Source organism: Taudactylus pleione, unplaced genomic scaffold, assembly GCF_031769625.1.
Source record: "Taudactylus pleione unplaced genomic scaffold, aTauple2 ptg000087l, whole genome shotgun sequence".
In the NCBI taxonomy this organism is placed as follows: domain Eukaryota; kingdom Metazoa; phylum Chordata; class Amphibia; order Anura; family Myobatrachidae; genus Taudactylus; species Taudactylus pleione.
Window position 1 is genome coordinate 2,758,278 of NW_028284489.1, and position 12,614 is coordinate 2,770,891.

General features: G+C 41.3%; 1 protein-coding gene and 1 long non-coding RNA gene across 2 annotated transcripts in view; one reads left to right on the forward strand and one right to left on the reverse strand.

Moving 5' to 3' along the window:
* Nucleotides 1–12,614, forward strand: part of LOC148529030 (single-stranded DNA-binding protein 3-like) — a 551,001-nt gene that overhangs the window by 219,404 nt on the left and 318,983 nt on the right. Inside the window, exon 4 of the mRNA XM_088468944.1 lies at nucleotides 11,575–11,659. Within this exon, the coding sequence (XP_088325070.1) occupies nucleotides 11,575–11,659 (85 nt within the window). The remainder of the gene's footprint in view (nucleotides 1–11,574; nucleotides 11,660–12,614) is intronic.
* LOC148529031 (uncharacterized) overlaps nucleotides 10,421–12,614 on the reverse strand; it is a 77,847-nt gene continuing 75,653 nt past the window's right edge. The window contains exon 3 of the long non-coding RNA XR_015877850.1: nucleotides 10,421–11,279. This is a non-coding gene — a long non-coding RNA (uncharacterized LOC148529031). The remainder of the gene's footprint in view (nucleotides 11,280–12,614) is intronic.

Below are 12,614 nucleotides of genomic sequence, written 5' to 3' on the forward strand. Positions count from 1 at the left end.
ACCACCATCCTAAATAACCTCACCTCCCACAATTGTATTAACAATTGACAGCACAACCATCTCCTCTAGCCTGCAAGTGTGCTGTCTTGGATTTATTCTTGACCTCCCTCTCCTACAAACCACACATTTAATACCTTTCACAGTCTGTTCATCTCAGAAATTTCTCCAGGGTCAGACCCTTTTTCCTCCTGGAGGCAACTAAGACCCTCATCCACTTGCTGGTTATATAAAGACTTGTTTACTGTAATATGATCTAATCTTGTCAATTTGTCCTCAATGCTGCTGCCCAGCTCATCTTCCTCTCTAAGTGTACCACGTCTGCCTCTCCTCTCCTACAAGCCCTATACTGGCTTCCCTTCCCCTTCAGAACCCAGTGCAAACTTATCACACTCACTTACAAAGCCCTCAACCAATCCTTTTCTATTTACATGTCTGACCTTATCTCACTTCACACTCCCGATTGTCATCTTCGCTCCACAAATAAATGGCACATTTCCTCCCAACTGATTACTTCCACCCACTCCTGATTTGCTGCTCCTTACCACTGGAAATCTCTACCTCTCCATATCAGGCTCTCCACCTCTCTACAAAACCCTTGTCTGTCTGCCCCTCCTTATTAGAGTATAAGCTCTCACAAGCAGGGGTCATCTTCCCTCATGTGAATTTACTTCCCTCATTTATATCATCATCTCCTCCCCACTGCCTTCATCTGCACCTATCCCTTGGGTTCTACCACCCTGCTGCACATTTGGGTATTATGACTGCTGTTGACTACTGATGCAGCAATGCAGATTTAAAAAATTGACAGGACAACAGAACTTGGCGCAAAAAAGGATTACAAGCTCCCGATATCTAGTCTGGGTTAACGCCCCTTAATCCAAACAAATCTAACAACAATCATAAGGTGACTAGAACTCTGGCGCTATTCCCACCAAGACAAAATTCACTATATGTCACTGAAGATAAATGAATAAATAGGCACTTCCCTTAATATGATGATCTCCTTCTCAACCCGATGGGAAGTGTCAAGTCATAAGCAGATGTTTTCCATATGTAAAAAATATAAAGCAACATAGTGCAATAAGATACAGTTCAATAGTAGTAAAATCCACAGTAAATTAAACAATTACATTCTGATAAAATTCCTCATGTATAAAAATCCCTATCACAGGTAATGAGTGGAGATGTTATCAGAGAGTCGCGATAGTGGGGCATATATGATGGTTAAGAGTTAGAGGCTCTGGAACCTCAAGCTCGGCTGCCTCTGTAATGGTTGTCCAGTACTTTCTCCAACCCAAAGCTGAAAGGTCCTTCTGTCACAGGCCAACGCGTATCGAGCAACGTTCTTCCTCAGTGCATGTGACAGAAGGGACCAGGAAGTCTTTTAAATAGCATGGCCGCAAATTTCTAAACAGTCAAAGTGCACCTGTGCTTTACAACCCAAAAAAATAATTAAAGAATACATTTTAAAAATTCTCATATATAAAATCATAATTATATTTGTCCATATATTTATCCTGTTGATATTCCGGTGAAACAAGGACCTCTCCACTCATTACCTGTGTGATAGTGATTTTTATACATCAAAAATGTTATCAGAATGTAATTGTTTCATTTACTGTGGATTTTTTCTATTATTAAACTGTATCTTATTGCACTGATGCAGCAATATTTATAAACCATGTGCATATTCTGCTATGTTCTGTACTATGTTATTTTTTTTTCTTGTTTTGTTCATACTGTTTCTTTTTATGTACTGTGGGCCTGATTCAGACCCGCTCGCGAGCGTGTCGATGTTTGGCCAATGCGCATGCACACGCCGAAACCGGCTCCGACGTGCGCATGGACGAGTCCCGGCTTGCGACGGGCACTCCGTCGCTCCGGGTCTCACACCAAAAAGGGATGGCTGGTGTTGTTGATCGACAACTCACCCCGTTTTGGAGGCGGGCAGGGGGGGTGGCTGGCCAAACGGAGGCATTCCCAATGGAACACCTGCCGTTTGGGGGCGGCCCCACTGACATCACGAGTGATGTCAGTGGTGAGCTTCCAGCTCTATTAAGATCCAGAAGCTCACCGGGGCTTGCGGGAATGAGACCCTACCGCAAGGGTCTTGTCGCAAGCCCCGATTGTCGCAATGGCCACCCACAGCTATGCGAGCGGCCAGGAGGCCGCACACAAAAAAAATGCCCTGATTCAGAGCGAGCCCTGTGTGTGGTGCTATAGACCCCTTGTGGCGCCTTAGAAATAAAATTAATAGTAAAAAAAATTCAGAAATTGTATTGAAGATCCTAGACTCTTGTGTGACCAGGGGACATTAATATTTCCTCTCAAATGGAAAGGATATGGATTCAAAAACGGTTAATGAGAACAAATGGAAAATATATATACACCCAGACTGATTAAACTTTTTTCTGAAATATCCTGCAAAGCCTGTGGTATATAGAAGTCTCCTAGAATGGAGGGGCATGGTGTCAGGAAGATGCATCACTGGTTCCAACCCAGTCACCTCCTGCATTACCGGTTCTAACCCGGTTACCTAATATTAGAATCCATCTACTTCATCTCTAAGGAAGGACTCACATCTCAATATTTCCTCTTCCAGTGCCTACTTCTCTTCTCAGTACTTATTCAATGCAGAGAAACTTCATTAAGCCTCCTAGCTTCAGGTAGCCTCCAGTCCAGCTCTTACTATAAACTCCAGTCCTGAAAATAGTTAGAGATGTGTGCAGACCCCCGTCTTTATGTTTTTGTTCTAAATCATTGTTGTGTTTTGGAAAAGCCACCCTCAAGTGTTTTGTTTTTGTTTCTTGATTTCTTTTTAAATTGATAAAAACAGTTAATCTCATGTAACTTGGAGACTTTGCCAAACAGCAAATCACAGGCCTCAGGCCAATATAAATTGATAATTGTAGAAAGTAGAAATCGATAATTAATTAATAAGTTAATAACATACTTCTTCAGCCATCAAATCACAGGCCCAAGGCCAGTGCAGGCAATTCAAGGCAGAGAAACAGCCTAGTAAAAATTGATTATTAAATAATAAGTTAATATCAAACTTCTCCAGCCAGCAAATCACAGGCCCAAGACCAGTACAGGTGATTAGAGATGGAGTATTATTTAGTGGAAGATAAAACATTACTATTAATTTCACTATACGGAAAAGTAAATAGGAAGCATGGAAAAAAATTAAACCAAGTTTTCAAATGCAAATCTAGCAATGGTTGCCAGAAGCTATGCAAGCATTATGTGCTATATCAGTGGGGGCTGATGTCACAGCTAAGGCTGTAATCAATGTGTCTGTGGAGAAACAGCAGGAAATGGGGCCTATACACCTGGATGAGAAGCTGGTGTTAGAAGGTCTTGCAAGATACAGACCATCAAGCCTGTGACAAGTGGCTGTCCAGAACAAAATGTAGGATGCAGTCATGACCTCTACAAGAGAGTGGATAAGCTGGAGCTGATACAGTAATTCAACATCTACTGAAGGAGGAAAAGCTGAAGTAAACAACTCTGAAATCTGTACTCATCCTTTTTAATTAGTGAAAATATAAAAGAGATTATCATTACCAGGGGACACCTATTAGTATTTCCATAAATTCGGTTTGATTGAGTTTATCCGCTGACAACTTTATTTTCCATAATAGTTTACACGTATTCATACTGTCGCCATCACTATTCACATTCATTGTACAGAATCATAATTGTGATAATTGCATGGAGACTTGTATCCTTGTCTTCATATGGTCAAAATTTTGCATTGTAAAAATATAATTTTGATTCGGGGCCAAAAAACCCTGTAAAGTACAAAAATATCCGCTGCCTCTCAATAACACACACTCTGGACAAAGTCCATGATGAAAAGTGGTGCACAAAGGAAGTGTTCTTGAGCCCTCCCATCCTCCCTTATGTATTAAAAGGGGACATGCACAGATTAACCAATAAAGCACTTCAGCGATAGGGACTGCCACTTTTGTGGCTGATGTACTTGGTTTGTTTGGGCCCTGTAAAAGAAAACATTTTTGTTGCTTTGGTTAAACCAAGCTACCAGTGGGCTTAAACCTAACAGTCTTAATCATCCTCAAAGTTCAAGATGGCCTCATCCTCATCATTACCCTCATCTCTGTTGTTAATGTCAAAACTCAATATTTGCTTATCCCCACTGGATTCTACCATTACAGTCTTTGTTTGTAATTGACAGCAATTTACTCAAACAATTTGTAGTTTATTTTGATGAACATTTTAAATTTTTTTGGAAGTAGCCTCCTACGCAAATTGCTCACAATGTTCCCGAGTGCTAAACACTCTTTCCAAGTACACACTGGGGGGTGAGCAGCTTAAGTACACAATAGCTAGTTTCTACAAAAAAGTACCAAATTGCCCTTTTCCCTCCCAGAATTCAAATGGACTGTGTGAGATACTATTGAAGCTTACTGTATCAGATTGAGTCACGGTAGAGGTGTATGTAATTCTTTTATGCCTAATCAAATGTCATAATGTTTCTCTCTGGTGTGATGAGTTGACTCATCATCATAAGTGGGCCTCTTAGAAAAGGTAATTTTTTTCCTGGCAGTAACATTTGCAGGAGAAACTGAAACAGGATATGTTGTGTCACTTGAGCTGACAACTTGCATGCAAGAAGCTCTTTGCATCTCCTTAATACTTAAACATGGACCAAGCATGGTTGCCAATATGTAGTGATCCAATTGCAGGATCCATTGATCCTGGCAAAGCAAATAAAGAACTTGATCTACAAGTCCTACATATAGAATGGAATCACCTCATTTAATCTCCTCTTCAGCTTATCTAGCTGATTTTCCAGTAGTTTAATTAAGGGTATTACCTGACTCAGGCTCTCAGTGTCTGAACTCACTTCACAGGTTAATTTCAAATGGTTTCTGTAGCTTGAAAAAAACAAGAGTATTTTTCAGTATACTGCAGTAAGGTAATAACATGTCCCTCCTCTCTGTACCTTGACATGTATGTCATGATGGCTTCTTGCTGTTCTGTTCCAGTTACTGAAGCATATAAAGGTTTCTACCTCTTTCTTCAATTGGTGGCATGGCAAATTGAAGTGTTCTTGCAGTTTCTGCAATGTTCTACATGCAGTTGCTAATTGCCAAAATTTCTGGGCATTTTCAAGGGCCACAGTCAGCAAGTCCAGCACTGACCTGTAATTTTTTTATAAATTATGAACCACCAAGTTTGTGTGTGCAAAACATATTATGTGTTGAAATTCACCCAGCTGTAATGGTCATGCAGAAATGACAAATCCTGAGGAGAATCTTAACTGGGTAAGCCATTTTGTGATCACATCCCTGGGTTTTTACAACAGATTAATACAGTTATGCTTCGTAGGGAAGCCAGTAATACAGAAAGTTGTCTGCCTGTGAATGAGCTGGCATTGTATGTTAGATATTGCTGTTGAAGGAGATACACCCATGCAGTGGGCTATCACGGTCATGTAACCTTTGTTAAACCAGTACCGCTTGTCCACATATCTGAAGTTAAGTGGATAGTCAGTACAATGGCATTTTCTAGGCAATTAATAACTTTTTGTTTAATGTCCTGGTACAAGTAAGGAATTGCTGTTCTAATGAAATAGAATCAAGATGGCAATTGGTAGCATGGTCACATGACCTCAACTGTCTATAACCTGATGCATTTATGGCGGATTTGGACACAGATTTAATGCTAACATAGCCATCATGGCTTCAGTGATCCGCTGTGCAACAGGGTGGTGGCTTTTATTTTGTTCCTCTTGCAAATGATTGTTTGAAACTACTAGTCTTTATGGTCTCCTCCTGTGATGAAGATTCACCTCCAGCAGCAGCAGCCCTAGCATGCAAGTTTTCTTCTTGGGAATCGTAGATTGCATTAAGGGAGTCAGTTTGTCTTTGCAAATTGGATGCAGGACTACCATCAATAGCTAATGAGGAGGTTGATGACGAAGGTGTTGGCAGTGGAGTTTGCATGGTCCATGATGTTGGTAGCTGAGGTTGAACTGCTTTTTATTTTATATGATTTTCCAGATTTTTATACCACTTGAATGAACTCACTGCAAATGACGTAACATAGAGGAGGTGCCTAGATGGTTAACGTCCCTATCTCCTCTTACTTTGGCACTACAATTGCTATAAATACCTTGGCAAATGTTGTAAGGATTTAGGAATAAAATGTTTCCACATGGGAGAGGTGGTTTTTTTGCATTTTGCCCAGGCATGACAATGTCCTCCTTCTTATCACTGTCCAGAACTGCCGCCAGTGTGGCTGGCTTATGCTGGGTACATACTGGCCGATATATTGGTCGACAATTGATCGGCCAATATATCTGCTGCCCATCGGACAGTGTGTACAGACGATATGTCTGTGAACGATATGTCTGTCACGCCGCCATAACATAATCATCCAGGGGTTGTGGCCTAAAGCTCCCGAATTTAAAACCAATATGTTGGGAGGTATGCATAAAGGGTTACTTAATTTATGTGGAAATCCTCCAAAAATGACTGTTAATACATATGAAAATTTTATTAAAACCCATTCATAGTACAGGTGATACACTTCCTCAATGTACACAGACTTCAGCAAATTAATTTGTTATCATGTTGTTTGATAATTATGTAACAAATCTATGCCTCAGAACATTTGTAATATCACCGTTTGCAGATAAAGTAATAAGTGAAATGTTGAACAAAATAAAACTGGATTAAAGGTTCATAAATTAAGTTCTCATGGCTACAAGTACATCAGATTTAAGAAATATTTCCACACATAAATAGTTCTGAGGTACTGAGACCTAAACTTGAAACTATTTAATGATGGTATAGTTTTGGGCAAATCCTGTGGATTCAGTGTGTCTTGGAAGAAGCTTAGGGGGGTGTCTTGTACCCTACCGTGTCCATAGACCCCCATTGTAAAATTAACTCCCCTCCCTAGTGTCGATAAATAATAACTTCCCCAGCAGTACCAGATCCCTAGTGGCACAAACCACCCCTCCCCCTAGTGTCAGTACTCCCTGTGTGTTACTTTATAACTGTAAAACTCCCTCCTCCCAGGGTAAATAAAATCTTTTTGGGGCCATCACTCTTCCCCCCCAGTAGCTAAAGAGCACCCTCTATTACACCTCCCCACAGACACTAATGCCCCTCCCCCTTTGCATTGCCCCTCCCTCTGACTGCAGAGCGCTTGTTATGCAGTGCTGATCATCACTCACCTCTGCTGCAGGTGATCCCTGCACTTGCAGATATAGGTCACACAGTGCTATAAGGGGAACTAAGTTCCCCTCTATGCACTTTGTTTTCAGTACATGCCGTTCACACGTCATTCTGGGGCATGATTTAGTCAGAGATGTAGTCCGTCATTGACCACAACATCAATGCGTGAGGGCCGGAGGAGAAGGAGGGGTCCCATTCTGCGCCTGTGCATAATGAAAATCTTCTGAAATCACCATGGGACGCAGCAGCAGGCATCCCATGTAACCATGCCAGGTAAGTGGTTAAAAGGTTTGGAAGTCATCATGTGTTAAGCTTTGAGTGGTATTGTGGGGTTACGTTGCTAACCTCACTGACTTATTCAGTTTTCCCGAAACCTTTACTTTATCCTTGTGGATTTCATCTCCAGACCTTGTACCACAGCTTAAAATGCTTTTAACAGACCAGAGCAATGTGGTATTTATTATTTTGAATACCATTGTTTTCAAGACCAGAAAAAATGTGCCACTGAGCCCTAAGTGCTGACTTTACTGCACTCTCAGGTCTTTGGAATGTATATGTTGCTGGCCTGTGCAGGATCTGAGTTAGATGGTCCTCCCAGGGCTTCTTAGTCATCAGCCACAACCTTGATGCCCGATAAGTGGGGCGCAGCAACGATATCTTGAGTGTGTGGCAATGACTCCAGGTCCCCTCTAGGCACCCCACAATCTTTCCTGTATACCAGATGTATGCCTAGCCCCCACTCTTAGGAGACCCCTCCACAAATAGAAATGCACCTAGGTCTGCAGAGTGGAGGGAAATCTGAAGTGGGGTTCTGTGTAAAAATTTGTATTACATGAAAAATGAACTCCTCTACTGCTTTACATTCTATCCTGATATTGAATAAACATTTTAGTGTTCTCCTAAAACATTTATTCATTTAGCTGCATTTAAGGCTTAAATTAATCATAAAACTGGAGGTAGATACATTGAGAAATGTGGAGCTTTGGTGTGTTTAATATTGAGCAATGTGCTTTTCCTTCAAAGTCAACTGGCAAGTAAAAAAAGCAAAACTAACCATCTTACTTCCTAATTGTACAGTGTGTCCTGTGGCATGGCGCCACCTAGGAGTTTGTCTCAGACATTGGTAACGGGCACTGCTAAGCACAAAGAAGTGCAGCCAGTATCTGCAAAATGTGTTCAATTGTAAATTCAGGAACCTTTGCTCCTATATAAGAAAGAAAAGGTTATGTGTACATCTGTATAATGGGTAACAGCACTAAAACATACAAAAAAATCATGTTGGAAGGTTCAGGAGACTCCTAATTTTCCAGGTAGTCCTCCAGACACCAGCAGAGTGGGTGGAACTCCTGCATCCCGCACACTTCCTAATATAGTGGGTAGGATGAAGAGAAAATACCATAAATCGAGGGTCTGTAGGGAGGGGTTGCAGCTAATATGGTGTGATTCAATTGTTAAGAGCCCAGCCACACCTCTGGAGTGGTCATCTGCATCTCTTCTCCGGGCTTCTCCCAGAGAGGAGAAATTTAAAGTCAGCAAGTTTGTTCTAAATATGCACATTTATCCCTACCAATTTATTTAAATAATCCCAAACTGGAAAATTAATTCTTGGCTTTATCAAGGGAACTAATTTCTGTGCATTCGTGCAACCAGGGGCAGAACTATGGGAGACAATGGTGGCGCCTGCCGCCAGGCTCCAGCTCTGAAGGGGGCACCTCCTCCATTGTCCACAACATATTCACCCCACTTAGGGCTGTAACTATGTACCCGGTTTGTTCTGTCACGGCCGCCCAATACATGGCACCTCTTTCCGGGATCTGAGAAGCCACCATACACTAGTGGAGAGCTCCGTGTCAGACCATCAGCTGCTGCCTTCAGCTATCTATAGCCTGTCTGCATGTGAATTGCTACAATATGGTATCAGCGGCTATGACGGGGGGGCACCAAATTATAACTTGCCTCCGGGCGTCTGGGATGAATTTACGCCACTGCGTGCAACAGTAGGCATATGACACTTTAAAATACTTCTAGGAAATGAATCTTATCTTTCATTGTGCAGCAAGAGGTCATTGAAGAACAAACAATCATGTGATTACTATTCAGTAAGGTTGCAGGTAACTATGAACCTACCTTATCACCTGTCTACTTCCTGGTAATTCCATTTCTGGTTGCAGCCAAACACAGAACTTTATCACTATGATACCCAACCTCAGCCACTAAGGGAGGAATTCAATTTGCTGTGAGACGTAACACTGCATTTAGATCCTGGTTTTCACTATTTCCTGGCATATTAAAACTTTCCACAATTTTGCCTTGATTTGAGTGGTGCTTAATACTATTATACCCCTTTTACACCAGAGCAAAAACCTGGGTTTTTGCTGGGTCTACTTGGCTCAGTGTAAAAGGTTCCCTGAAAAAAAACCTGGGTCAAGTGACCCGGCAATCCAACCCAGTTAGCTACCAGAGTTGGACCCAGGTAATGGTGCAGTGTAAACGGCGCAACCCAAGTTATTATACCTGGGTCACAGCTTAGCAGGGCAGACCCAGGTTCAGTGTGAACGGGGCTGACCTGAGAATAACCCAGATTGATGGTGCGGTGTAAACGGTGTCTGACCTGGGTTGGAACCATGTCTGAAAACCCAGGTTGGACCGGGGTTTTTGGTGGAAAAGAGGTATTATTGTATATCCAGCACAATATTGTTTTCAAGCCTTCCATTTCCAAGCAACAGCAACTATAACAGGGCATTTATAGGTAAGTTTCCCACCCCATTTGAATACCTGCAGTGCTCTGGACAAGTCCCACTTTTCCATAGCAGTAAAATTTAATACGATTATATTAATTTTTAGTGCTTAAATATGGAAGTTAGATCAGCAGGTTTGCTTAAAGACCACTTAATTGACCCACCACCCTGTATGTTTTGTCTCCCAGTCAAATCAAATATCTGTTGCTAAGGCAGAAGTTCCAAAACTCCTCCATTACAATCCATGTATTGAGAATATCCATGCTTGAGCACAGGTGACTTTATTAGTACCTCCGTCAATTTGATTTACGATCTGGACTCAAGCATGGATATCCTTAAATCCTAAACTGTAATGTGCAAAGGTATGAATCTGGACAGTTGATGACTTTATTAACATATGAATCGACACATAACAGGGCACCAATAGAGGGAGAGATCATAGTTTCATTAAATTATTTATTTGCTCATGAAAGAATGGAGGATTACACGGGTTTTCAACTCCGTCCCTCAAGTATGCTCCAACAGATCATATTTTCAGAATGTCTCTAATCTTCCACAAATGAGTTAATCAATTAGCTAGGTTATACCCCTTTTACACCGGAGCTAAAACCCGGGTTTTTGAAGGGTTAACCCGGGCAGCTCGCTGGTGTAAAAGGGGAGAGAGTTGGATCGCCGGGTCGAGTGACCCGGCAATCCAACCCAGGTAACTAGCAGGGTTTAACACGGGCGTAGCCCGTGAAACCCTGCTGTGAGAACAGCGCACTCCGGGTCACGATGACCTGGAGTGCGCTGCTAGCCGGCCGATTGGTCCGGCTTCAGTGGCGCTTGGAGATGACATCATCTCCAAGCGACCACTTTCACTCCGCAAAAGCCGGGTCTATGCAGACCCGACTGCGGTGTGAGCGGCGTTGACTCGGGAATATCCCGAGTCGGCGCCGGCAAAATTCCGGGTCTGATCCGGATAGGAACTTTGTTCCAACTCTGGGTCAGACCCGGAATTTAGGTGGAAAAGGGGTATTAGTAATTATCCCTCCCATTAGCACAGAAATCTTGAAAACATGGCCTGTTGGTGGTACTTAAGAACTGGAGTAGTAAATGTCAGGGGTCAACAGAAATTAGTGTTTCTGTCGGACTTAGTAAATTTTGGATTCTCATCTACAAGACAACCTCTGTTCTCATCTGGATGAATCTTCTGAATATCCATATTGATTGTGTGATTTTTGATGTCGCTGCACAAGATCAATTTATGCAACACTGGGTTTCTTCTTATATGTTTGTATCAAACACGGACGTAATTCTTCTATATCGTGTCCGGTGTCCTAGGCAAAATCTTGAAACAAATACAAGTATTTTGTTATTGTATTTTCTACTCCATCAATACTAGAAGATATTGGTTATATAGTCAAGGAAAATAAAATATGAGTGAGGATGTAGATAACAAGGTAATTTTTTAATAGCCCCTTGTGGCCAATTCCTTCCCTTCTGATGTTTGGTGTTAGACACTGGCACATTGCTATAAGTTAAAATCAACTATTGTTTCTTGCAGTTTTTAGACTCTTCTTCTTTTCTATTAAGGCGTCACTGAAAGGTGCACTCTCTCATTATCCCCCCTTGATGTCTTTCAGCGTATTTTGGGATTTGTACTGTGCAGCACCTGACAGAAGAGAGACATGTGAACACTCCAGTGAAGCCAAGGCGTTCCATGATTATGTAAGTCCTACTATGCCACTCATATTTTACTGAGTTTTTGGTTATTTGAACCATTCGTAAAGGTTTCTATTCATTTGCACTGCAATGAATAACAGAAGACAAACAATGCAATTGTTTATATTTATTCATTTCAAAGTTAAATTATTATACTGGATACAGTAGGTTTATAAATATGTTGTCTTTTATATGATTGATTCAGATTTGTGTTTTTAATTGTAAGATAAGTATTAGTAATGCAAGATGCTCAACAGTTCTTTTCGTGCAGATTATATAATGGCTGGTCATTATGCAGCTACAATTGTTTAAGCGGAAAACAAAAATATACACAATGCAATGCTACACTAGTCTCTAAGTAGGGCAGTATATTTTCTCTTTGTATTTATTCCCCTCACCTTAACCACATTTTACAGATCTTTTATTAGACTCTGGTTGAACATAGGAAAACAGCTGGAATGGCTTTAAGAAAAAAAGTAAGAAACAGCAGCAATCTGAGCCAAGGAAAGCCTGTTTGCGTGCAGCTATTGTACTTGGCTGTGGCACATTTGTGTGTGATTCAGGCTGAACATAAATTCTAGTGGGCAGGCTGTGGGCTTTCTCTTTAATTGGAGCCTCAGTGGGTCAGGAAATACATTCCCCATGGATGCTTGGTGAAAAATTCAGCAGGCACCTTCTATGTATTTAGTTAACCCTTCCTCTACTAGATACATAATATGGTATAAAGTGTGGGATAAAGTAAGAAAATCATTGAATACATCTTAGGGTGCCAGATGTGGTTTTATTACTCCATCATTTTGAAGCCAAACAAATGTAGCCGCATTTCCCTGCACTGCTATAATCGCAAAGTGATTGCAGGTTCCTACCTTATATAGACTTACATTAAGATCATGTAATGGAATATTCCTACAGTATCCCAGAATTTACATAATTACATACCTCCCAAGTTTTTATGTTAAGG